The 27374-nt window shown below is 46.9% G+C and overlaps 1 protein-coding gene across 1 annotated transcript; it reads left to right on the top strand.

Moving 5' to 3' along the window:
* The first annotated feature begins 896 nt into the window (after positions 1-896).
* On the top strand, positions 897-26989 carry GARS1 (glycyl-tRNA synthetase 1). Its single transcript, XM_054516359.1, is given in 19 exon segments — positions 897-1039; positions 4415-4445; positions 4448-4515; positions 7302-7404; positions 8437-8570; positions 8748-8755; positions 9222-9310; positions 10647-10723; positions 12382-12527; positions 13021-13170; positions 14643-14805; positions 15771-15935; positions 18140-18248; positions 18564-18708; positions 19883-19968; positions 20442-20551; positions 22223-22316; positions 23609-23799; positions 26632-26989. Coding segments are annotated over 19 exon segments (2136 nt in total). The 5' UTR covers positions 897-898; the 3' UTR covers positions 26758-26989.
* Positions 26990-27374: the final 385 nt, after the last annotated feature.

The following is a 27374-nucleotide window of genomic DNA, read 5'->3' as shown; positions in this document are numbered from 1 at the left end:
CACAAGGACAATGGGGTGTCCCCAGCCACAAGGACAGCCACACTTTTGGGGGTGACATGTCACTGTGTGGTGACAGGAACCACCCTGCCTCACACACACTGCAGGGGGACACAGCATGAGCCCTGGTGTGGGCCTGGGGACACTCAGACACAATGGGGTATTCCCAACCCCAAGGACAGCCACACTTTTGGGGTGACATGTCACTGTGTGGGGACAGGAACCACTCTGCCTCACACACACTGCAGGGGGACACAGCATGAGCCCTGGTGTGGGGCTGTGGGGATGTTCAGGGACAATGGAGTATCCCCAACCCCAAGGACAGCGATACTTCAGGGGCTGTCATGTGTCACCTGAGGGGGAGCAGGTGCAGTACTCCCACCACACACAAACCCTGCTGTGGGCGTGCTCAGGGACAGCGGGGTGTCCCCATCCCCAAGGACACCCACACTTTTGGGGTGCCATGTGTCACCTGGGGGAGCAGGGCAGACCACTCGGGAGGGTGTAGCACTTCTCACCATACACAAACTCTTATGCGGGCCGGAGGGGGTGCCCAGGACTGTCCCCTCGCCCTGGGGACCGCCGCACTTTAGGGGTGCCCTGCGCTCCCCTCAGGGCGGTGCCGGGTCCCGCCTTTCCCCGCTCCCGCCGCCCGGGGGCGCGCCGCTCCCCTCATCGGCGGGGGCGCGGGAGCGCGCATTGGCGGCGCGGCGTGCGCGCGCCCCCTGCCGGCCGCGCGCGCCCTCCCGTTCCCCCCCGTGCCGAATCTGCGGGCGCTGCCCCAGTGCGGAAAGTGCCGCGCTCCACCCGCGCCGCGCTTTACCCCGGAGTCGCGATTTCATCATGCGGGGGGCGGGCGCTGCTCCGCCCGCTCCCCCTCCTTCTCCTCCTCCTCCTCCCCATGCCGCTTCCCCGTAGCGTCCTGCCCGCCCTGCTGCGCCGCCTCGCCCGCCCGCTCCGCTCCGCCGCCGCCCCCCCCGCCATGGACGGCCCGCAGGCCGAGGCGCTGCTGGCGCCGCTCCGGAACGCGGTGCGGCAGCAGGTAACGCGGCCCGGCCCGCGCCCCGCCCGAGGGGCTCGGCGGTGTCTCCCGGGGGTCGGGCGGGCTGTGGGAGGTGCCCCCGGTCCTCCCCCCCCGGGGGTTGCCCGCCCTGCGGAGGGGTCTTGGCGCATCCTCCCCGGGCGCTGCGGCGGCTCCGGCTCCGGGCACTGCGCGGCCTGGAGGGGACCCCGGGGACACCCAGGGGGAACCTATATGGTCACCCATGGGGACACCTATATGGTCACCCATGGGGACACCTATAGGGACACCCGGGGGCTGCTCCGCGGGTGCGGGGCGGTCCCTCAGGCACAGGGTGCCGCGTGTGGGTTTCCCCTCATGGCTCTGTGCCCTCGCCGCGGTGCCGGGGCTGCCTGGCAGGGCTGGGTCTGTGCCTCAGCCTACCTGGGTGTCCCCTCCCGGGCTGGCTGTGCCCGGGCTGGCCCTCGGTGTCCCCTCCCGGGCTGGCTGTGCCCGGGCTGGCCCTGGCTGTGCCCTGCCTTAGGCCCCTGTTCGTGTCCCCCGTGTAAAGCAGCCCCCTCGTCCCTTCGGGGTCACGCTGTGATGTCCCCTTAGAGCTGAGTTTGTGCCGGGTCTCGGAGGTAAATGACGTTCATTTGGAGTTGCATATTTGTCTGATGCAGTAAGGGATGGTAATTCCTTTGCATATTTTCCATTTCATCATTCTGATTAATCAAGGTGGGTGATGTGTCTGTCCTTTTAGCTGGGGCTCCATCGCGTTGTCTTCCCATCTCCCTCCTTCTACCTTTATCATTCTTCTTACCTGAGAAGGATTTGGTTGTCTTTTCGTTTCCTAAATAAATATTGTCACTCTGGCTGTGTACTGTAATGGACCTTGTGGAGTTCCTTCTCCTCTCTTCACCACCTGCCAGACCTGTGTCTGTGTGTCCCCCATGTGTCTCCCTTAAGTGGCTGAATCCATATTATTCTCCTGAGCTGCACACAGAGCTATGCGTGTGTCCCTTGTATTTGCAGATTTGTGCGTGTGTTTCCCCATTAAATGAGTGGATTTATGGCCCTCTAATTATGCCAGCACTTCAGTGAGTTTTTATTATGAATCACTGTACAGCATAATGCCTTGGCAAGAGAGCTGCTTGTAAATAAAGCAATGATCTCTAGAACCAGCCAATTTATTTAGTTTAAAATCCTGTGTCATTTGCCTGTGAATACCAAGGCACCCCTTCTTTTCAGGGGTTTAAACTGGGGTGTGGGGCACCAAGGGAAAAATAAACAATAGTCCAGCTGGGGCCACACATATTGTGCTGTACAACTGGCTGTAGTAATTCCTGGAGATATTTGCACAGGAGGAGAGGGAGGGGATAACAGAGATCGGGGTGGTTGATGCCTCTGGATGCAGGAGTCTGTGTCTGGCAGCTCCAGGAGAAGTGGTTTAATTAAACCTAAGGGACTCAGCCTATGGAGAGGGAGCAGCCTATCTTCCTGCAGCAGTGCCTGATGCAATAAGCTGCCGTGATCCAGGGGTGGATCCCTCCCTGCTTTGCTGGTCTGTGGGACAAAGCTGCAGCAAAATTTGCCACATCGAGTGCTGCTGTGCACTCCTCCTTTTGGGCAGGGCTGGAGATCGGAGCTTTAATTAGATTGAGTCCTGTCAGCAGGGATAATTATTTGCTTCAGTTGTGTTTGTTTGGTTTTTTTTTTTTTTTCCCCTTCTCCTTGCGTATGTCTGAGCACTCTTACTTATAGGTCAAGACAAAGAGTTGCTGTGTGCTGCTTTTGGATGCTCAGCACTGAGCAGGGTGAGGGCTCTGTTGAGTCAGCAGGAGCTGCTTTGCTGCTGCCTTGATGTTTTTCCACTGCCGACCCCCCTGGCTCAACAAAGGCAATTTGGACTCACTACTTTAAAAGAGAAAAACACCAGATCAGATCCCTCCCTCTGCCACGTTACCCTGGAATGGCAGTTGCAGTCCTCAGCCCCAGAGTGAAACTTTCACGTTTTTGTTTAAGTAGTTAACAGGAAGGAAACAGCAGATTTGTTCTGTTGGTGTAGCTGATGGGGTTAATCCTGACAGGATTCTTATTTTCCTTCTTCTCATTGTGTATGTTTTAATGCAGTCCTTGGAGACATCCTTTTACTAATAAAATGCACTTTTGAACCCCTCAGTCTCTGGAGCACTTTTATCTTTTCTAATCTGATTACAGAATAGCAATCTGTTTATTCTCTTCTCTTTGCTTTCTCAGTTACCTGTAATGTTTTTGTCAGGAAAGTTCAGAATTTAGGAAAAAAAGTTGGTATTGTGGAAATGTTGTAATCTCTGTGGATTGTGGTTTTTTTTCCTTTTTTTCTTCCCTCAAGATATGCAAGGTGCAAGAAAAATGCTGAACTTGGAGTATTCCATTTTTAAAACATCCCACTTGGGGCAGCTTTGACATCTCTGTGCTTTTTCCTCCAGCACCTTTGTCCTTCTCAGTAATTCAAGCTAGATCTTGGTTTTGGTGAAGAAGAGTGGACTCAAAGGGAGACTTTTAGTTCATTTATCTCCCAAGCAAGCTGGGCTTGACAGCTGAGGATCATGTTCATAGAAGAGCCCTTTTGGGTGTGTAGGGATTGAGATTTCCCTGGGCTGAAAGGGGAGAGTCATCCCCACAGGGCAGAGAGACCTCTGTGGAATTGGTGGTGGTTTGACTCATGTCAAGACCTCCTGTAAGCCCACTGCAGGGTTTTGCTGCTCTGAAATATTTAGGCTTTGGGGTTTTTTTTTTTAAGGGTATTTTTATTTTGTTGTTGACTTTGTTGTATCTCTAAATTACAGAACATGTTTTAAAAATGATAGCAATTTTTACTCAAAATGCATAGTTTTCTTTGCTTATACATTGAGCTGCAAATATCTGTCTTCTGTGAGACTTTCTTCTGAAAATTTATGTCCTTACTGGCCAGTTTTGATCAGGTAGAACAGAGGAAAAGAAGTCTGAAATGGTCATAGGCTTTGAAGAAAAGGGAAGGGGTGGAAGGAAGAGGAGCCTTCTGGAAGGAGATGGAGAGCACAAAGCCTGTGTGCACCATCTGAGAATCCACTTAGGGCATCCTCAGAGACAGAAACCAGGAATTTGTGATGTACATAGAGGAATATAATCCCACATGGAGATTGAATAGCAGCTCTGTGCTTTAACAGTTGTGTGGGGTGGTTGCATTTCCCTAATGAAGTCTACTCTGCTAACTCTTAAAAGTGTTTAAACTAAAAGAGTCTGCTAACTTTAAAGTGTGTTTCTCACTTGCAGCCTCTGGAGACCTGTGTGCAGGCTGGACAGAAATCTCCTTTTGGATTGCCAGGGGAGCTGGAAGAAAGAGAGATCTCCTCTGTGGCAAAGAATGAATCTATAATGTTCTTTTTCCCCTAGGGAGAGCTGGTGAGGAAGCTGAAGGAAGAGAAGCTCCCCAGGTGGACATAGACAGAGCTGTAGCAGAGCTCAAAGCTCGGAAGAGGGTTCTAGAAGCAAAGGTGAGTCTGGAAATTAAATTCTGAGCTCCACAGTTTTGTCTGAAAAGCCTTGAAATCTCTTCTTAATCCTTTATTGCAGGTTTGGTCTAAACAGTCCAAATTCAGTCCTAGATTCAGTCTTAGACTGAATCACTTCTGTAATAGTTTTTACAGGTTTTCAGCTAGTGGCAATTTCATTCTTTACCTGTTACACTAATTTCTGTTAGCATTAAATCAGTGTGGAAACAAATACATATGAGTTCAGGTTGTAATCAAAGCTGAAATTGAGTGCATATTCACTAATCTTTGTTTGCTATATAGATTTTTTGTGTGCAGAGTGAGAGCACATGCTGTTCACTGTGGTGAATTTTCAGATTCTTTGTGCATTGAAATTACCTGGTTGTCATAGAATATGTTTCTTTAGAAACCACCCATTTTGCTACAGTAGCAAAGTTTCTGTAGATGTTTCAAATAACCTGTAGTTATTCTTGACCTTAGAGGTGAAATTGTATCCCCTTTTTTAAATACAGCTAAGCTCTGAAGTCTTTGTGCAAATTAAATGATGAAACTTTAAGTTTGTTGTTTTTGATCCATAAAGAAGTAAAATACATTTCTTATCCTGTGAGCTTCCCCTTCCCAAACTGAAACAACAAAAAGAAATTCTTTAAAGCTTAAAAACAGTCACTTGTGCAGATTCACCTGTGTTCTAATTTCAATTTCATGTAAACAGGATTGCAGTTGTGCCTGGGTGATACTCTTCAAAATAAATGAATTAATCAGTAAATACAGCACTTTTTACAGCTGCCTGACTGTGAGAATGTGAGTTCACCTGAACTGAAACCCATTGACCCTGTTTGTCCTGCTGGGTCATGTGGGATGAACAGGTGCTGCTCTCTGTCAGGTCTGGCCTTGTGGCTGCCTGTCTACATACACTGAACCCAAGAAAATGTCATTTTTACTGAGTATTCAGCATAGGGACTGGGCTTTGAAACCATTGCATGAAACCTGAATTGATAACTTGGTCATCCTGCAGGGGTTCTCCCACTTTTGTGTACCAACCCTCAGAAGCTTGGGGGGGTGTCAGCAGGCAGGTGAGGGGTCCTGGTGTCCCTGTGGATGTCAGCAGGCAGGTGAGGGGTCCTGGTGTCCCTGTGGATGTCAGCAGGCAGGTGAGGAGTCCTGGTGTCCCTGTGGATACCAGCAGGCAGGTGAGGAGTCCTGGTGTCCCTGTGGATACCAGCAGGCAGGTGAGGGGTTCTGGTGTCCCTGTGGATGTCACCAGGCAGGTGAGGGGTTCTGGTGTCCCTGTGGATGTCACCAGGCAGGTGAGGAGTCCCTGTGGATGTCACCAGGCAAGTGAGGGGTTCTGGTGTCCCTGTGGATGTCACCAGGCAGGTGAGGAATCCCTGTGGATGTCAGCAGGCAGGTGAGGGGTCCTGGTGTCCCTGTGGATGTCAGCAGGCAGGTGAGGGGTCCTGGTGTCCCTGTGGATACCAGCAGGCAGGTGAGGGGTCCCTGTGGATGTCAGCAGGCAGGTTTGGAGTCCTGGTGTCCCTGTGGATACCAGCAGGCAGGTGAGGGGTCCTGGTGTCCCTGTGGATGTCACCAGTCAGGTTTGCAGTTCTGGTATCCCTGTGAGCCCCACCTCTGTGTTGGAGGGTGCCTGTAGGATGCAGTGGGGAGGTTTCTTAGCACTTACACCATTTGTGTGGGCTGTCAGTGCAAGGCTGACCTTGCAAATGCAGCATCTGCCCTTGGGAGTGCAGCACTCCAGTACTGGGAGTGTTTCTCTCCTGATGCTGTTCCCAGCAAGGATCACAGATCCCCCTTTGGGGGAAGGCAGCACTGGTGGTTTTCAAGCTCTGTGGTTCCTACTTGAAGATGTCAGAGCAGCTCTGAATTTGAAGCTTTGAGCAGGGTGGAGCAGCTGAGTACACAGAGTCCAGTGCTTTTAAAATTAGACCACATTTATTTGTCATTATAGATGATAGAAAAGGGGAAATTTGAAATACATGGACACACAATACTTTCTGTTACCCAAAGGCTTTTCCAAGTGATAGTCTGAGACACTTAAGGGGATCTGAATTTATTGCACTTCTGGGCTTAACTCTGCCTTAATGATCAAAACAGCTGCCTTGAAGGAAATCTTTAAGTGTTGACCTCACTAATGGATTAGATTGTAAAAATCACAGGTTTTCAGATAAAGTAGTGAGTCTGCTCTTAAACATCGTCACAGTATCTTGTCAGGGCATTAAGGCACTCCTAAGTTTTCTGAGTGCTGAAAAAAAATTTGCAAATAGATTTGCCATGCACAAATACCTAAAACCACCCCTTTGGCAGAGCATGAGGATGATGGTGCTTGTAATCTTTGTAGTCAAAATTCTTTCATGTGAGGAACACCTTACTGAAAGGTTTATGTATGCCAAGAATTGGATGTGTGCAGTCTGAGATGGTCACTTAAAGCTCCTTTCATAGTCAGGAGAGGGAAGAAGGTCAGAATTGGTTTGGAAATTGGCATTTTTTGGCAGTGATTGTGAAGAAAGCTGAGGATAACTCACTCAGGGAAAGTTAGGTCATGAGTCCACCTCAAGTGTCTGAAATGATGCTGCATTCAGACAAGGATGTTCATAATTGAGCACTTGAATCTCAGTGGGAAGATTCCTCTTTGGAAAATGAGCATGTTGACAGGATACCTTTTCTTCAAAGTGGTCTTTGCAGGCTTTTGATTCACAGTGGTGAGTGAAGAGGATTTCTCCTCCTGCCAGAATCAGGAGCTATTAACTGGTTTTATTTTGCCTGACTTACAGGAGCTGGCCTTACAGCCCAAAGATGACATCGTGGACAGAGTTAAGATGGAAGACACTCTCAAAAGGAGGTTTTTCTATGACCAAGCCTTTTCTATTTATGGAGGTATGGGTTTGAAGAAATGTACATTTTAATCTGTTTAGGCTAATTTTCTGGTCTTTCTAGCTGGGTGAAATGCTGCACTCTAGCAATGCTATATTAATGTGGCATACAAGATTTTTTTTTAACGTTTGCTCTAAACTTTCCTGCTTGAGTCTGTAAACCTTTCAAAAATTCCCCCTTCCTGAAGTGTTTGGGTTGGGTTGGGGCTCAAGTTTTGTCTTGTGCTCTCTGAATGGAAATGAGTGGACTTTAAGATGCATGTCCTGAGGATTACATTGGTAGAAGATGGCTTCTTTGCTGAGGGTAGGATGTTTGGAGCTTAAGGAGATCATCAACTTATTTGTAACCATTCATCTCTACCTGAGCTTCTCTTGGCAAATAAATCACAGAATATTCTGAGCTGGAAGGGACCCACAAGGATCATGGAGTCCAGCTCTTAAGTGAATGACCCAAAAGGACACCAATAGTGCTCAAACCCACTGTGAGCTTTAGAACCTGTTCCTTGGTGAACTTTGCCAATGAACTTTATGGCAGAATAAATGTGGCTGTAAACCTCTTCAGATGGCTGATATGAGCATCTCAGGAAGCAGCACAGTGCCTCTGTGGTTACTGCTCTTTCACCTTAGATACTAAATTAAACACTCTGACTTGTTTTATTGGCTTTTTTAAAAAATCTTTGCAGCCACACTGGTGATTTGCAGATATGTGTTATTTATTACTGACAGTAACACTGCTTCAGCTCCTGCATGGTCACTTCTTCTGTATTCAGATTCCTCCTTCACACAGATTGCTCCCACAAAACAGAATCCATTGGTGGAGGGAATGTGGTTTTTAGAGTTGTTGGTTGCAGGAGTTTATCAGTTTTAAATTCTGTCACAACCTGATGCCTCAGTGCTCTGCAGCTGAACTGTGCTTCATGCTCATAAAATGAAACCAGCTGGTGGAAATGCTGAGAAGGGAGGACATCCACTCCAAACAGTGCAATCTCACACTGTACAATCTCACACTTCTTTTTTGGCCTGTTCCTCTTTGCAGGAGTCAGTGGTCTGTATGACTTTGGGCCTGTTGGGTGTGCTTTGAAGAACAACATCATCCAAGCATGGAGACATCACTTTATTCAGGAAGAGCAAATCCTGGAGATTGACTGCACCATGCTCACACCTGAGCCAGTCTAAAGTAAATATGGGGTTTTTTGTTTTTTTTTTTTTTTTTTTACCTGCAGCATGTAATTTCTGGTCATAGGTGCTTTTTACAGTGTTCTGTAAAATTATCCACAGAGATCTTGAGTCTGGGTCACCCAGTTTCATTCCATAATTAGGTTCCAGCACACAGGTCAGGGTGATAAGCTGCTCTTGTAAATCAGGGAAAGCAGTGGCATTCACATTTGAGAGTTCAAAGCTTCCTAGAAGTCCCATTAGTTAAGAAATTGTCATTATTCCTTTTTCTAAAAGATTAAGAAGACAAGGAAAGGGCAGAAACTTCCATTCAGCTGAGATATAAAATACTGGGAATATCTCCACCTGAATTACTGGTTACTCCTCACTACTGCAGCTCTGTCTAGTTTTGATCATGATGCAGTTCCTGAAGGCATTAAGTGTCATCTTTGTGACACATTTTAAGGTTTAGATGCATTGATACTTCCCACATATCATATTTTCTGAGGGGTGATGCTGCTTAACATGACTGTAATCTGAAGCAGGAGTGAGCCTGCAGTTTTTGAAGGATTTCACTTTGATTAAGGTCTGTCCACTGGGATCACACAGACCTGGAGCTGTCTGGTGGCAGCTGTCACATTCCTCGTTTTGTGTCATCTCTTCTAGGACTTCTGGCCACGTGGACAAGTTTGCTGATTTCATGGTGAAAGATGTGAAAAATGGGGAATGTTTTCGTGCTGATCATCTCTTAAAAGGTTTGATTTTGTTCCAAGCTAGGTGGGCCTGGGGATTTCTTGCAGTGGTACAAGCACTGGAAAAAGAATCTTTCTCAAGGAAAGTCTGCTTCTGTGGCCAGACTTTCATACTTGTGTTTGCAGTAATTAATCATACCATACCAAAAACCCTATAGGTTCTCTTTGTGTCTTAAGTGAGGTTCAGGATCTCTGGTGAAAACACAGTTGTGTCCCTTTTAATAAAACCCAGTGTCATCAGGCTATGAAAGATTACTGTGTTGTCTAAGCCAAGGACTCCCTATATAACAAGATTTTTGTACTCCAGTGCATTTTGGTCTTAGTTTTCTTGAATTTCAGTTGCTTTTTTAAGTACTGAAAAACAATTTATTGATGCTGTGAGGGGTCAGAGTATGTTTTACCTGTGAGAGGTCAATTACATGGCAGTGGATGACTTTTATATGTACCTTAGAAATAGACTTCAGGCATTTCTTTGATTTGCAAAGTCCTCACACTTCTTCCTGCTTATTGAATTTGTTTGGAAAAACAAACCAAGAAAGTCACAGAAATAAGAAGCCTGTTTGAAAACTTTCACAGGTACAGCTCCACTGTGAATGGAAGGATTGTTCCACTCTGCCTAAATGAGTGGTGCTCTCTAGTTTTTGAGCCTTTTCCTTTAAATTCAAGTATGCAGAACAACCTATATTGGCATTAAAGTAGTTTTCATGATATTCATTAAGAATTTCTTTTGTCAAAAAAAACCAACCTCAAAAGAAGCCCATCCAACCTCTGCCTCCTTTGCTAAGCAGCCTCATCAAACAAGTGTGTCCCTGTGTTGTGCTGCCCCTCCCTGTGAACAGCCACCTGCTGTTACTGCCAAACTGAGCTGTTACTGACTAAAAAGTTAAATTGCTTTTTTCAAACAAGAGTGGAAAGTCTTAGCATCACTATGTGCCTTTGTGTGTCAGGGAGGATGTTGTGCTGTAATGTGGAATGCAGTCCAGCCTCAGTACCAGCTCTGTACCTGCCTCTGAGAATAAAATCAGCCTTCCTGCTTGGGTTCAGACTAGATTTAATTTATAGTCTGTAAAACAGAAAGCAAGAAAAGGACTACAAAGGACTGATTTGGTTTAGAGAAATAATATTGGAAAGGAACTGGACAAGAATTTGTTGTTTTCCCTGTGGCTCTCCAGTACAGTGAACTGTAGGTCACCACTGCCCTGAGGACATGACTGGAATTACCCTGTCGGGACAAGTTGTGGACATCACTTAACTCATGCTGGGGGATCCTCCTGAGCTGTTTTATACTGGGGTCATTGATGGAGTTGCAATCTAAACTCATGACCAACTTTTCTTACAGCTCACCTGCAGAAACTGATGTCTGACAAGAAGTGCACGGCAGAGAAAAAGGCAGAAATGGAAAATGTTCTAACACAGGTGGGTGCTGCACAGGGAGGAAATGGAGAATGTTCTAACACAGGTGGGTGCTGCACAGGGAGGAAATGGAGAATGTTCTAACACAGGTGGGTGCTGCACAGGGAGGAAATGGAAAATGTTCTAACACAGGTGGGTGCTGCATGGGGAGGAAATGGAGAATGTTCTAACACAGGTGGGTGCTGCACAGGGAGGAAATGGAGAATGTTCTAACACAGGTGGGTGCTGCACAGGGAGGGAAATGGAGAATGTTCTAACACAGGTGGGTGCTGCATGGGGAGGAAATGGAGAATGTTCTAACACAGGTGGGTGCTGCATGGGGAGGAAATGGAGAATGTTCTAACACAGGTGGGTGCTGCATGGGGAGGTGGCTGCTTCAGAGAGAGGGGTGTGTGATAGGGTCCAGAGGCAGTGGCCCTTTTCTGTTCCTGAAGATGCTCAGAGGTGTTTACCCCAGAGATCCTCTCAAATACAGAAAATATAATTGTTAATAAATACTCAGAGCTCACTGCTGAATCTCATCTCCATCTTTTTGAGAGTTTCTGCTGTTATATCAATGAATCTTTTGAGTGTTGGGTTGGTAGGGCTGAAGCTCAGTCTTGGAGTTGGTCTGCTCTGTTTCACTTGATACCCTGGCAAAAAGCTTTTACATTTGTCAGTCCCTTCTGTGGGATTGTCATACAAAGGAACAGAGATGGATCACAAGTTTTGTCAGGGTTTTTTTTTGAGTCAGCTCAGCACTGATTTGCTTTGTTCTGAAATTGTCTCAGTGCTTTGAAGCACTGGAGATTTGTTCCTCTGTCTCTGACACCCCACAAAGATTTTTCCTGTGTTTACCACGAGAATAGTTGGTGTTCAGTCTGACATTCCTGAACAACTGTACAAACATTTGCCTTTATTTTTTTGTTTTTCTTTGTTTTTAATGTTTGTTCTCATGACTTCTAGGATAAATGCTTCCAAAGCCATGCATTGAATGAATGTTTCCTTCCAGAAAGAGAAACTATTTATCAGTGTTTTGCATCACTGAGCAGCTGTCATTAGTTTTTCCACACTACAATACTGAACTTTTACCATCCTTTAGGGAAATCTCTCTGTTAATAATAGAGTATTTTTATATCCTGTGTTTGGATTTGTTTTCCTGATATATGAAAGATCATGACAACTAGAAATGCAGAACAGCTCTGAAAGGGCATCTAATGCATAGCTTGAATATTGTGTTTCAAGCAGCAGAAGAAAAAAGAAATGAATGCAAACAAAGCCCTGCAGAAATTTTAGCTCTCTTTTCTCTCATTGCTGCATTTTTTTTGCTCCCAGCACAGAGTTCCCCATGTTTTAGCTGAATCTGTTCAAAAGAGTCTGTTCTGGTGGGTGGTGGTGCAGTCCCAATGACTTTCCTTGTGCTTTACACCCACTCTTAAGCTCAGACCTCCTGTGGTATGACTAAATCCCAGACCTATTACTAAAATGGGTTTGCAAATGTGCAAAGTATATTCTTCTATCACTGGTTCAAACTTCAGCTTGCTTGAAAATTTAGGTTAGAAGGGAATATTTTGGGCAGGTGATTCAGAGCTGTAGATCATGCTCAGGAAAAAATAAGGAGGACATTCATTCCTGTTATCTTGGCTAGTAATTAAAATAATTCTCTTGTGTTTTGGTATTAGTTGGACAACTATGGCCAGCAAGAGCTTGCAGATCTCTTTGTGAACTACAATGTGAAGTCCCCTGTCACTGGGAATGACCTGTCCCCTCCTGTTTCTTTCAATCTGATGTTCAAGACCTCCATTGGGCCTGGAGGAAATATGCCTGGGTAGGTGCTAATTTCATTCTGCTCACACTCTCCTTGATTTAGAGATGATTTGGAATAAAAACAAAGTCTCTGGAGTAGCCTTCCCCTGCCTCTCAGTCCCAGCCTCCTGTAGCAGGTTAGCATTCCTTGGAGTCTTGGGGAAAGGAGGAGAAACAAGGGGCAGTTGGAGAATCATGAAAATACTTAAAAGCACCCAAAATACAGATCCCAGCTGTGCCCTTGCTGTTGGAGTAGTTTTCATAAAGCTAGTTAATGCTGGTCTGCAGTTGTCAGTGACTTCATGGCTGTAGAAAACCTACTTCAGGATACCTGTTGGAGGAAGGAGGTGAAGTTTTTTCCTTTTCAGTCTATTGATTAATTGGGTATTTTGTCTGGAATTAAAAGCCTGAAGAGAAAAACTTTCACTTGTGAGTTTTGTAACAACTGTGGCTTTCTCCCTGCTTTCCCCACCCTTAAATCTTCCTGATTTTTCCTCTCCCCCATCTCTTTTCAGCTATCTGAGGCCAGAAACTGCACAGGGAATATTCCTCAACTTCAAACGTCTGCTGGAGTTTAACCAAGGCAAATTGCCTTTTGCTGCTGCCCAGATTGGAAATTCCTTCAGGAATGAAATCTCACCCCGCTCCGGCCTTATCAGAGTGAGGTACTGCCAACTTTCTCTTCCAGCAGGAGGGCACCTGGGAGCAGGGAACATCTTCCTTTGCTTCCAGGGTTTGTTGCAGCATTGTTTCACTTTAGTGCTTTCTCCCAGAGGAATCCTGGTTTTGTGCCTGGTGAGCCTCAGGCTCTACAGATGAATTCACAGTTTAGGTTTTAAGTACAGAATTTTAAGATTGGCTTGTGAGAAGCAGAATCTCTGAAATAGTTGTTGTGGTAGAGATAGACTCAGTTTCACTGACAGAATTTGGGTTCCATCATAGTCTAAAAAAATCATGTCCAAGGTAGCTGTGTTCTCTACAGGGCTTTGCTTATTTAGTTATGTTTGTGCAATTTCCTTTGAAACTGAAATCAAAATGTGCTTGACCTTGCAGCAATATTTCCTTGTCTCAGTTCCTGCAGATTCTGCAGCTCTACAGCTTGCTGCAGAGAGGAAGTTGGGAGATAACCTGACTCAGGACCAGTGTTGGTGTTGCAAGATCAGTCAAGCTGGAAAGCTCAGGGTTATTGGGAATTGCTTGCAGTTCTGTCTCTGGATAAAAGTGATTATTGCCTTTCACTAGGGATAATCTCTGTATTTAAACTGATCTATCCTAATTGGAAGTCTCTTCCTTATTATTTGGAACTAGGGCTCCCATGCACAGGCAGTACATGTTGTAAACCTGGTAATTGATTATTTTGTGGTGCTATAAATGTCACTGAGAGGCCATGGCATCCTTAGCACAGAGGGAACTCAGGAATTTCCTCACTCCTCCTGTTCTGTTTTGCTCATCTGGAAATGAGAACTTTTCTCATTGAAATCATTTTCAGTCAAATATAAATGATATGCTTGTGGCACATTTATTGGAGACTGTTATTATGCAATCACAGCAAATTACACCCTGATGGCTGTGATTTACAGTTAATGATTACCTAGAGCTTTTTTAAAGGTTGTTGATAATGAGCTAATTCAGTGGAAAGTGATTTCAAGTGAGAAGGTTTAGAATCAATCTCTGAGTAAAGATATTAAAGACAAGTTCTTAAAACAGAATTCATGCCATTGCTGCATGCAGCAGTATCATTATCTTCAGGAAATTACCACCTCACCTGGTTATTTTTGGCACCTCTGACATGAGTTAAAGCTACTGATTTAATCAGCAGACCCTGTAAGGAACAACTGCTTCTAATATGGGCATCAAAGCAGTCTGGAAAAACTCTAGAGAATTTCTGGAAGTACTTCCAAAGGTGGTGTTCTCTGCTCTGACTCACAGTGGGGTTAACCACGGCCTGGAGAGCTCTAGATGGATCTGTAGAAAGTTTTGCTAGGAATTTGAAGATGAAACTAAATCCAGTGATGAGACTGGTCCATGTTCTGCATAGGATTTTAAATTACTAGCTTGCTGTGAGAGGCTGAAGCACAATGGTTTATTAGGGTCTAATGCATAAAATATTTAATAAGTGTGTGTTTGTTTTCACTAGGGAATTCACCATGGCAGAAATTGAGCACTTTGTGGACCCCAGTGAGAAGAACCACCCCAAGTTTCAGAACGTGGCAGATCTCAACATCCTCCTGTACTCGGCCAAGGCGCAGGTCAGCGGGCAGTCAGCGCACGTCATGCGCCTGGGAGACGCTGTCCAGCAGGTAACCCTCCCCCTACAGCCACACCCAGCTTGCTCCTTGCAGTATTGCACTCAAGGCTAAGTTACAAACTGGCTTTTTAAAATTAGGGCTCTGACTGATGTGTCTGTCCAGTCCTGTGTTGGTCTGAACTCATGTAGTGCTGTTGGAATAGTCTGAATTCAGGACTGAGGGCATGGATCACTGGGCCTACACAAAGTTTGTGTTGTGTTTGTGCCAGCTGGGGTTTGCTCCCAGATTTATGAGTAGTTTCTCTTCAGTGAATCAGTGAGACTGAGATCTAGGCCTGGTCCTTGCTACCAGAAGAGTGCAGGTGGTGTTGGGATAAGGGTTGAAAGCTAAACTTTACACTTAGCTAGTGAAGAGGGGCAGTAAGGATGATTAATACAAGCGGTATCTGGGAATCTCATATTCAGCTGCTGATCCCCATGAGTATGTGGCTTGCACAATTAGATGAATCACTACCTGATTAATCTAATTATGAATGGGTTGATTTACCAACCTCCTCCTCCTCCCCATTCCCTCTGACACCCAAATGGAAAAAACCTCCAAAAACCACCAAAACACTGCCTTTAAAAAACACAAACAAAGCAAAAAGTCCCAAAAAAGAGCCAAAAAAAAAAAAAAGAACACCACCCCTCTGTTGTATTGCAGCTGTGAACTGCAGGGTGCAGCTCTTGTAATGCCAGTGACTGCACTGCTGCATACAGAGGGGTATTTACAAGTAGGTGATCCTCAGAGCCAGTGGGTGATGAGTCCTGGAGTGACAGGAACTCACTGTTTGGTCAGATGGACACGGTGCCAGTGCCATGAGGTGAGTTAGAAGAGATGTAACAGCTTCAGGGGAGACAGAACTTAACCACAAGTTCTATCTGTAACATGGCAGATTGCCTGCAGAAGTTCAACAAATCATGACTTTGCTTCCTTAGGAATTCACATGGGTTTTTTCCTTATTTTTCTCCCTGCAGGGTGTGATCAATAACTCTGTCCTGGGTTACTTCATCGGCAGAATCTACCTCTTCCTCACCAAGGTCGGCGTATCCCCGGAGAAGCTGCGCTTCCGCCAGCACATGGAGAATGAGATGGCTCATTATGCCTGTGACTGCTGGGATGCAGAGTCCAAAACCTCCTATGTAAGTGGCAAAAGTGCAAACAGCAAGGGGAAGCCCTGTCAGATCTGATTGATTTCTGGCTTTTTAAAGTTAGGGCTCTGGGTCTGATGCATCTCTCTGGCTTCATGTTGGTCTAAACACACATAATGCAGTTGAAATATTCTGTATCCAGGACCAAGGGGCAGCTCAGCTCCCTGCACAAAGTTTCTGAACTGTTCATGCTGCTTTGGGAGGTCCAGGCTTCTTTGCTGGAGCCTGAAGTAGCCTGGGGACACTTCACTGGTCAAATTTCATCTGGAGCTAAAGGAAACTGAGTCCTGGTGCTTTCCAAATACTGTAGCCTCTCTAACAGCAGTGGGGAAGGATTTGTTTTGCTGGAGGTGTTATTCCAGGGCAGATTGCTTCCTGCTTGAATGCTTGCATTCCCTCTTCCTTTCCCTCTTCCATGCTGTGAGAAATGAGTTCACTCCTGCCAGTTCAGACAGCTGGTACTGGAAGAAAAGTTCCTCAAGGATTTGTTATCATCTTCCTGCTGAGTCATTAAGAGCTTTTTCATTCAAGCCTTGTTGAGTGCCTTTTTTTCCCCTCATGTATTGTTGGTTGGATTTAGACTCATCACTAGTGATGTTCTATTACAGCATTTTAGAGGAATAGCAGCCAGTGAAATTCTGCCAAACTGAAGAATTTTAGGAAAAAACCAAACCTCCTGCAGCTCAGATGAGTGATTTTTCTTCATATAGAAAAGACCTGAAGGAATGGCTTCCTCTAAATGTCCATAGCTGACCTCCACAAGTTCATAGCCAATCTTTCCAGCCAGCCCAGAACTGGACATGGTGTGAGCCCCACCATGTAAATAAGATTATTCAAATTTGCAAGCCATGTCATGATGATCAGGACAATGCTCACAGAGCAGGGTGTCCAACAGCCTAACCCAGGAGTGAGCACAGCAGTCCCAGGGGTGTGAAAGGAGCACCTTGGGAGCTGGACCATGCTTTGGTTTGTTGCTTAAGTCTGATCAGAAATGTTTGCAGCACTCAGTTGTAAGAAGGGAAGTGGTCTGAGTAGCTTAAAATCCATCCTAGAAATGTATTGTACACAATGGTGTGGGTTAAGGGATTCCAAGATCCACCCCACCTCCCATGGGCAGGGACACCTTCCACTATCCCAGGTTGCTCCAAGCCCCATCCAACCTGCCTTGAACTTCCAGGGATGGGGCAGCCACAGCTTCTCTGGGAACCTGTGCCAGGGCCTCCCCACCCTCCCAGGGAAGAATTTCTTATTAATGTCTAATCTAATCCTGCCATCTTTCAGTTTAGAGCCATTCCTCCTTGTGCTGTCACTCCATGTCCTTATCCAAAAGTCCCTCTCCAGTTCTTGGAGCCCCTTTAGGCACTGGAAGAGCCTTCTCTTCTCCAGGTTGAACAACCACATAAACCTGTATTCTGTGTTTTCTGAGAAGTAGCTGCAACACCCTAATAGCCAAATTTCTGAAAAAATCCTCCCAAAATACCCTGGAGCACCACGATTGTCAAGCACAGGGATTTTTTCTGTTGACACACCTTTTCTGACACCCTGCTATATCACTCCAGCTTGGAAAGCCATACAACATCTGGCTGCCTGTACATCCCACACTGATGTGACAGTGAGTGGGAAGCAGCTGCTGAGCCTTGTCTTACATGGGATTGTCTGTTAGGAAATCCAGAGGGAGGTTGGATTTGCTGCTTCACCAATCCAGTGTGGCCGGTATTCTGAGATTCCTCCTTGCCATACATGCTGAAATACTGAATTAAGAGCTTCCCTTGCATGGGATCTTTGTTGTAGCAGCTCCTAACCCTGGCTTTTTTGGCCATTCCAGGGTGGTTGATTCCCTGCTGTGTGTCCCATGGGGACATGATGCCTTGTGTGCCTGTGGCATGTGAGTGATAGGGCTGTGTGCTCTGGCCCCAGCCCGAGCTGTTGGCACAGGCCTTTGCTCTGCCAAGCCATGTGGAAAAGCTGGCCCTGAACACAGGCACTGGGCAGATGACTGATTGTTTCCTCTGGAAACAAATGGAATCACTCAAATGAGGGAGCAACTGGTGAGGGAGGGCTGCTTATTGTAACAGAGCTAATTATGTAGAAAAAACAGCCATGGGAGCAGGGAGGGCTTAAGGGTGAATAAACATATTTGATGGTTAAGTGGACAAAAAGTGAGTTGGTGAAAGCTTCCAGTTTTGTTTTTTCAGGGTTGGATTGAGATTGTTGGCTGTGCTGATCGTTCCTGCTATGACCTTTCCTGCCATGCCCGTGCCACCAAAGTTCCTCTCATAGCTGAGAAGCATCTCAAAGAACCTATATCCTTTCAGAATAAAGCAGCTTCTCCTGAAATGGAAAGGGATTGGGCAGGGAGATGTCTTGGAGATCTGCACAGCTCTGTTTCAAGTTACATCTGTTTATTTAACAGGGAAACCTACAACTACAGGCCAGCATGACTTTGGGAAGTGACCTGGAAAGAATTGAGCATTTGTTACTCCCTTCCTCTCTTGGAGGGAAGTTCCTTCATCTAGTAGTGGAGGAGATGTCTTTGTGTTGTGCAGCAATTAACTTAGACATAATGAAGGAACCAGGCCCTGCTTTCTATCCTCACAAGCTCCTTAACAGCCTTGTACAGAACAGTCAACATTGTTCAGTTTGAGGCAAATAAGGGAGCCATTGGCAAAGCTTACAAGAAGGATGCCAAGGTGGTGATGGAATACCTTTCCATGTGTGATGAGTGCTACATCAGCGAGATGGAGCAGCTGCTCAACGAGAAAGGGTGAGCCCTGTGTGTGTGGTACCTTCCTCTGACACCCTGATGTGGGCCCCAAAGGGCTGCTGCATTTATTTGAGCCACTTGAAACCAGTTTCCTGCTGAGAGCAGGCTGTGTGGGTCATCTGAGATGTTTGAGTGCTCTCACCAGGCATTGCTGGTCACTCATCAACATATTTCTGGGTGTATGCATATAAATATTTGTTTATCTGTGTGGGAATGAGCTGCTGGCTTTAGTTGGATCATCCCAGAAGAGAAAGAGTTCAGTGAAATGGGAATTGTTTAACAGCTTCCCCACTCTGGTTTGAGAGTGGACCAGAACTGATTTAAAACTTTAATAAAATAATTCTGTGACCAATGGAACAAAATAGTTAAATGAGAAGCAAAACTTGCCTGAGTATCCTCCAGTGTTTAGTGAGCTGCTTTAGGACCTGTTACAGCCTTTAATTTACTGTGGCAGTAATTTGTATGATTTTCTTGGACCTGCCCTCCTAACAACTGAAAATATGAGAAGTCTTTACAGTTGTCAGATTTGGCTGGAGCAGGCCAGCAGCAGTCTGTGTTAGGGGAAAGCTAATGGTGCAGGAACAACAAAATAAACTTAATTTCCTGCTTGAAATGGTACAAGGTGTAGGATAAATGACACATTACAGCATAGTAACACTTACATCTTTCTTTCTTCCCCTGAGCTAAAATGTATTTCTTTCACATCTCTATGAATGTGAGAGTGTAGGAAAAAACAGTAGCACTCAAAATGGGCAGAGAAATTATTGCAGAGAAGAAACTTAGTCCATCCAGAATCTCCCTGGAATGGTTCAGGAGATGAGTTAGAAGCAATATTCCTGCTTTTATTGATAGTCCAGTGCCTGCTTTGTGTGCCTCCCTTTATCTCTTTGGTGTGTAGGCTTCATTCTGAGTATTTCCCAATTGACTTTGCTTCAGGCTGTTAACCACAGCAAATTCACTGTGATTATGAAAATGGTTGCTTTTAATGTACATGTAGTAATTTTATTATTAATGCAAATTTCTTTAATGGGTATGCTACATGTTTCTTTCATCTCTGGGGTTTTCCCTGGCTTCTATCATCACACTCTCAGGGTCAAACAAGTGATGCAATTAAGGAAATAAAACTTGTTTGTTTATTGCTGTAGCTTTTAAATGACTTCTTTTTCATTTGCAGGGAATTCACTGTTGAAACTGAAGGGAAAACTTTTATATTAACAAAGGACATGGTTACTGTGAAGAGATTTCAGAAAACATTACATGGTAAATTTGATTCTTTGTTGTTTGATCATCATCAGGATACATTTTTGAGTATGAATTTTATTGGTAGCATTGTCCTGTTAGTATTGTAACACAGAATAGGAAAAATGCCAAATGTAATTTCCTCGAAATTTAAGAGTAGGAAGGCTTTTGGAGAGTCAGTGACTGCATCTCCACAGAGATAAGTCCTGATACAGGAAAGGGGGCTAGAAGGAAACTTTTTCCAAAATGCATGGATTTAGTTCCTCAAAGAAGCCAGAGAAAGGGCCCTGAGTTGTTTTCTACAGCCTAAATATGTCCTGTACATGAGCTAAGTCCAAATCTCTATTTCAGGTATTTGTATTTAGAGCAGAAATGTTTAATCTCTTATTCCATATACTCATCCACACATGAGCAAAAGGACAGCATCAGCAACCACATCTTTTTTCTTGTCTAAACACATTTGTAATGGTGATGTGTATTATTTTGTGTTCCAGTGGAAGAAATCATCCCAAATGTCATTGAGCCGTCGTTTGGCATTGGAAGGATCATGTACACAGTGTTCGAGCACACATTCCGCATCCGCGAAGGAGACGAGCAGAGAACGGTGAGGGCTGGGCCAGCTGCAGGCACCTGCCCTCCCCTGGCATCCAGGGAAAGGGCTGAAACAGCACTGCACAGTGCCCAGCAGAGATGGGAAAGCCCAGCTGGGGTGTGGCATTGCTGGTTTTGCCAGAGTGTTGGTGTTGTGAAGGTCCCCAGGACGAGGTGACAGATGAGAATTTGACTCCAGGTTCTCAGAAGGCTGATTTGTTATTTTATGATATTCTATTAAAAGAAATGAGATACTAAAACTATACTAAACTGTAGAGAAAGGATACAGACAGAAGGCTAGAAAACAGTGATAATGAAAACCCATGACAGACTCAGAGTCTGACACAGCTGGCTGTGACTGGCCATTAATTAAAAACAATTCACATGCTGGGGAAGCAGTTCTCCAAATCACATTCCAAAGCAGCAAAACATGGAGAAGCTGGGGCTTCTCATCTTGCCAGGAGAAGAAATCCTGGTGAAGGGATTTTTCATAAAATATCGTGGTGACACCAGAGTACTTTTCATTTTTACATGAGAGCATTCTGCTCAGGTGTGCATGAGGCTCTCGCTGGATTCCTGGCAAGGGGGTGAGAAATTCCTCCTCTGGATCCACACTTGACAGTGTTCCATGTCTCAGAGAAAGGCATATCTTCAGTGTTTAATTTCCTTTCTTGCTGCTGCTTTTCCTGGAATCATACTTCTGTGCAGCAGGGTGGACAATGGACTGTTTGCTCAGTCCCCTGTGAAATTCAGCCTTTTCTGGTTCTGGACACCCCTAAAACCTTGACCTGAAGCTTTGTTGTAGCAGGGGCCAGAGGAAAGTGTGTGTTTCAGACAGAGCTTCCTCCAGCCAGTGCTCAGGTGTGGTGCTCTGTGCCATTGCTGGTGGCACATGAGAAGCTGGCTGGAAACTTTGTGCTGCTTCCTGCTCGTTGTTCCTGGCTCCTGGACTGTGTTCATAAAAAAGAAATATAACATTAAAAAAGTGTTCTTTGTGTCTCTGGGTGTCACAGGATGGTACATTTATGACTGAGGGAACAAGGTTCAGGAGCCCAGAGTTAGGACACAGCTCACTTTGAATCCCAAACTGCTCCTGAAGTATAAAATACTGGGTTTACCTTCCTTCTAGTACCCATTTACTTTCCATGTAGCCTGGGCTGCTTTATATTGTGGTACATCTCACATGCATTGCTTCTGTCCCTTTTATACCTTGCTGATTGCCAGGAAAGATCTTATTATTTTTCCCTCACTTCTGGCACATTTTTATTTTCTGAGGGTGTCTGTGAAGGGTTCTAAAAACCTTTTTGCTGCATATGCTCCATGTGTGTGGAGTCTCAAACAGTTTGGTTTAGACTGTGCCTAAGACTAAATCTCCTGGAAAGACACCTCCACCCTTAATTTTTCTGTAATTCAGGGTTAGATTTCTTTAGGAGGGCTCTAATAGACCTGTTCTGGTGGGAGGTAACATTTACCTGTCAGGAAATAAGGAGGAATGGAGGCTGGAGAAAACCAGTCCTGCTCCAGTGGTGTGAGATGTCACTGCTGATGCCCTAGAGTAGGCCAGAGACTCCCCATGGACACTCACCCTGCCTCCAGCCTCAGTCAGAGCTTATTCTCACCTCTAGAGTCTGATCTGACCATTAAACTTGTATTTATTGACTTGTGCTTTTCCTTTTTTCCACAGTACTTCAGCTTCCCAGCTGTTGTAGCACCGTTCAAGTGCTCCGTTCTTCCTCTGAGCCAGAATCAGGAATTCATGCCTTTTGTCAAGGAATTATGTAAGTGTGTTAAGCACTTTGGGGCTGATGGGGCTGTGCATGGGGAAGAGAGGGCTCTCAAAATAGCATTTGGATCATGTGGCTCTCCAAAGTGCACAAGGAGAGTTGTTGACCTGAACCAGCTGAGTGTCCACAAGCTTTGGGTATCCCATCAAACTCTTCAGCTATGCTGAAAAAACCCACCACCATCTTTGTCTCTGTGTTAGTTTGGAGTGTAAAAGACATTGCTTTTTTTCCTTTTTTGTCAAAAATAAATCTTTCCCACTGCTTAGGAGAAGCTGGAGCAGTAGGGGGTTTTTGTTTTGTAATTAAAGTTTGCTTTGCTTTTATTGGCCACCTAATATATTGAGTCTGTCCCAGAGCTGCTGAGCCTGCAACCATTCTGTCAAACTGCCCACTGGTAGTGAGCATCATGGGCAAAGATAGGGGCCATAAAACTGAGCAGAGGAAGGGTAGGAACAGGGGCTTGCATGTCAGACAGTGCCTTTTGCTGTCAGCACCAGTTCTGCCTCGGGCTTGGTCTCCCTGCTCTGGATGTGCCCTGCACTGTGGAGCTGGGGTTGGTGTTAAAGCAGAGTCATGGCACTGATGACAAGGGGAAAAACTTGGTGACTTTGCACTTGGAGTGAGGGTTTTAGTGCAATGTGGAGAGCTGGGAGAGCAGGGTGGGTCTGACCCTGTGGTCCTACAAAGAATGGAACACTGGATGTTCTGTCAGAGTAAAACTGGGGCTCTGAGATGCTGCTTGCACCTGGGACAGGCAGTGCCTCATGGGGTGATGCCTAGAGAGGCTGACCTGGAACAGAGGCTAGACAGAGTTAAAGGAATAAAGTAGGGATTTATTAAAAGGCCTTCAAAGGATACACCTTGGGCAGCACAAGAGCCTGGCCATGGCTCTGCCCTGGATGGACTCGAGATGGATGTGAGATGGATGCTGGGTCACAAGTTTTTACACTTTTATAAGTTTTGGTCCATTTCCATATTGGGGTTAATTGTCCAATTACAGCTCCAGGTTATGCAGTCCCATCCTCCCAGATTGCTCTCCTCAATTTGCTGTTGTTTGCACTTTTTGGGCCTGAAGCTGCAACAGTGTCCTTGGTTCTGGGGCTGGAAAAGGATTGTTCTGTGTGACTGAACTGTGAGGAGAACCTGCTAACACTTGATATGAAGTTCAGAGTCACACCCTAAGGCAGGACAGGATCTGAAAAATACAAAAGCTAAAACTTAAGGCATCAGGGGTATGGGGAGCCTGTGCTGGGGCCGTGCACCAATCCCTGCTCTGCTCCCTGCAGCCGAAGCACTGACCAGGACCGGGATCTCCCACAAGGTGGATGATGCAGCGGGGTCCATCGGCCGGCGCTACGCCCGCACGGACGAGATCGGCGTGGCCTTCGGCATCACCATCGACTTCGACACCGTGAACCGCACCCCGCACACGGCCACGCTGCGCGACCGCGACTCCATGCGCCAGATCCGCGCCGAGGTCAGCCAGGGCACGGCTCACAGGGCTCACACAGGGCTCACAGCGCTCACACAGGGCTCACAGGGCTCACACACGGCTCACAGGGCTCACACATGGCTCACAGGGCTCACACAGGGCTCACAGGGCTCACACACGGCTCACAGGGCTCACACACGGCTCACAGGGCTCACACATGGCTCACACAGGGCTCACAGGGCAGGGCACGGCTCACAGGGCTCACACAGGGCTCACAGGGCTCACACAGGGCTCACAGGGCTCACACACGGCTCACAGGGCTCACACACGGCTCACAGGGCTCACACACGGCTCACAGGGCAGGGCATGGCTCACAGGGCAGGGCACGGCTCACAGGGCAGGGCACGGCTCACAGGGCTCACACACGGCTCACGGAGCTCACACACGGCTCACAGAGCTCACACACGGCTCACAGGGCTCACACACGGCTCACGGAGCTCACACACGGCTCACAGGGCTCACACACGGCTCACAGGGCTCACACACGGCTCACGGAGCTCACACACGGCTCACAGAGCTCACACACGGCTCACAGGGCTCACACACGGCTCACGGAGCTCACACACGGCTCACAGGGCTCACACACGGCTCACAGGGCTCACACACGGCTCACAGGGCTCACACACGGCTCACGGAGCTCACACACGGCTCACGGAGCTCACACACGGCTCACGGAGCTCACACACGGCTCACGGAGCTCACACACGGCTCACAGGGCTCACACACGGCTCACAGGGCTCACACACGGCTCACGGAGCTCACACACGGCTCACGGAGCTCACACACGGCTCACGGAGCTCACACACGGCTCACAGGGCTCACACACGGCTCACAGGGCTCACACACGGCTCACAGGGCTCACACACGGCTCACGGAGCTCACACACGGCTCACGGAGCTCACACACGGCTCACGGAGCTCACACACGGCTCACGGAGCTCACACACGGCTCACGGAGCTCACACACGGCTCACGGAGCTCACACACGGCTCACAGGGCTCACAGGGCTGTCACAGAGCTCAGACTGCTCACAGAGCTCCCAGAGCTCGCACAGCTCACACATCTTACACAGAACTCACACAGCTCACACAACTCACACAATCACTGGGTTTGAAGAGGCCATCAAAATCATTGAGTCCAACCCAGCCCCCCAACACCTCAACTGAACCCTGGCCCCCAGTGCCACATCCAGGCTTTGTTAAACACACCCAGGGATGGGGACTCCACCACCTCCCCAGGCAGCCATTCCAGAACTTTCTCACTCTTTCTGTGAAAAACTTTTCCCTGCTATCCAACCTGTATTTCCCCTGGTGCAGCTCGAGGCTGTGTGCTCTGGTTGTGTCAGTGCTGCTGCAGAAAGAGCCCAGGGCCAGCTGAGCACAGGCCCGTTTCAGGAGCTGCAGAGAGTGATGAGGGCAGCCCTGAGTCTCCTTTGCTCCAGGCTGAGCACCCCCAGCTCCCTCAGGGCTTCCTCACAGGCTTTGTGTTCCCAGCCTCGTTGTCCCCTCTGGATGTGCTCAGTGTCCCGAGGTCCTTCCCAAGCTGAGGGGCCAGAGCTGGGCACAGCACTCCAGGTGTGACCCCACCAGGCTCAGGGGCTGGCACAGGCAAGGGTGCTCCTTTTCGCCTTGGGGACAACATCCCCTGCTGGTTCTGATCTGTCAGTAATCCTTGTGGGAGCTGCCTCCAGCTCTGTAACAATTTAGCTGTTGTGAGAAATCCCCAGGAACAGATAGGGGTCAGACAGAAAGTGCTGGCCCAGCTGATAAAGTGAGCAGAAGCTTTTGTTTTTCTTGCATGCAGGGGTGTTGATCTTACCTGGAAGCCATCCCTTGTGCTGACTACACTGCTCTTTGGAGTGGCTCTTTCCAAGAGAAGGCTGCTGAGTTAAATCATTGACTGGGTTGTGTCTGGCTTTCAAAGGCTGGGCTCCTTGTAATCCACAGGCACCAAGAGGCAGAACACTGGGGTTTGCCTTGCAGCTGGTGTTGCCTGTGCAGCACTACAGGAGCTGATGAACCACTGCCCCAAAGCTGTGTGTACCCTAAGCACACTCTGCCAGTGTGGCTGCAGTGCAGACTGGAATAGCAAAATCCTCCCTGTGGTGGGCTCTGCCTCTGCTCAGAGCTGTGGATCTGCAGTCTTGGGAGGTTTTCAGGGTTTTCTTTTTTCCCTGATGTTCTTTCCTCCCTGGCCTTCACTCCAGGCACAGGAGGAGATGGTGCTCACCTGTGAGGCTGAGTTGTAGCACCACAGAAACACCTGCAGTGCCTGGGGCTGCTGAGCAGGCTGGGGTTTTGGCTGGCTGTAAAAGGCAGTGCCAGTTCCTCAGGGCACTCTTCTGTCTCTCTGTCACCTGGGTGACCTCTCACTGCTGACCAGCAGAGATGAGACTTTGCTATCCTTCAATTTCTGCACATTTTCAGCTTTCTGGTTGATCCTTTGCACCATGACAGTGTGCTGTGAGCAGCAAAGAAAAGGAAACTTGCAGCTTCTTTGGTGCTGGTCTTACAGTAGGTAGGGCCTAGCTCAATCCTGGCTTACAGCATCTTTGGGATGTGTGTAAAAAAACTTTTGGGGTTTTTTTTTCCCTTCCCAAACTGTTGCACAACATTACCTTGCTTTGGTTGACCATTTCCCTCCTGGATCACCCTAATAACAGATTGATCTAAGGTGTCCTAATTAATGTTTTTCTCCCCAAAAATGATCTTCCAGGAGATACTTTGAACCTATTCTATTGCTGATGTAAAAATTGCCCAATATCCAGCTTGATTTTGGTGACTTTGTGTTTCTTCTGTCTTTGTGGCTTTTCCTGCAGATCTCTGAACTTCCTGGCATCATCCGAGACCTGGCCAACGGTTATCTCACCTGGGCTGATGTTGAGGCAAAGTATCCACAATTTGAGGGACAAGAGACTGGCAAAAAGGACACAATAGAGGAATAAAGAAAAGGACCTGAAGTAAAATCCTGTCAAAATGTCCACTTTTTACTGTTCATGTTAATATGAAATAAACTTACCATGTATTATTCAAAGCTGCATTATTTGTGCACACAGGGACTATTTGGATATTTTTTTCTTTTCCTCAATTGCTGATCAGATTTAACTTTAAAAACTGAAATAATTGCAGCCTGAGCTGAAGGTGTTACAAATAAAACCACCGTTGTATATGCCTGCCTCTCTGTTCCTGCAGCCTTGTGCTTTCTTTAGAAATACCTCTTTTTTCTCTCATTTTTGCCCTCCTGCTCAGGGCTGTGGGTGTTACAGGTTCATGCACAGGATTTCATCTGGGTTTGGATCACCCTGGGCTCTCGTGGAAGGTGCTGCCAGGTGCATGGGCCTGTGTTTGTGAAGGGGTGATCCCAGTGCCAGTCCTCTTTTCTCCACTGTGGTTCAAGCAGCCACCTCAAGAGATGGCTTCAGTGCTGTATTTTTGGCTGCAGGTGTTTAATACCTGTATTTCTGCAGAATTGGGAGCACTTGCACACAGGAGGACAGAGCAGGGCTGGAAAATCCTGTTCCAGTTCTTGCTCCTGCTGGACACGGTTGGTTTCCTTGGCTGA

Source organism: Molothrus ater, chromosome 1 (genome assembly GCF_012460135.2).
Source record: "Molothrus ater isolate BHLD 08-10-18 breed brown headed cowbird chromosome 1, BPBGC_Mater_1.1, whole genome shotgun sequence".
NCBI lineage: Eukaryota > Metazoa > Chordata > Aves > Passeriformes > Icteridae > Molothrus > Molothrus ater.
Note: the sequence above shows the minus strand (reverse complement) of the source record. Positions and strands in the feature narration are given on the sequence as shown.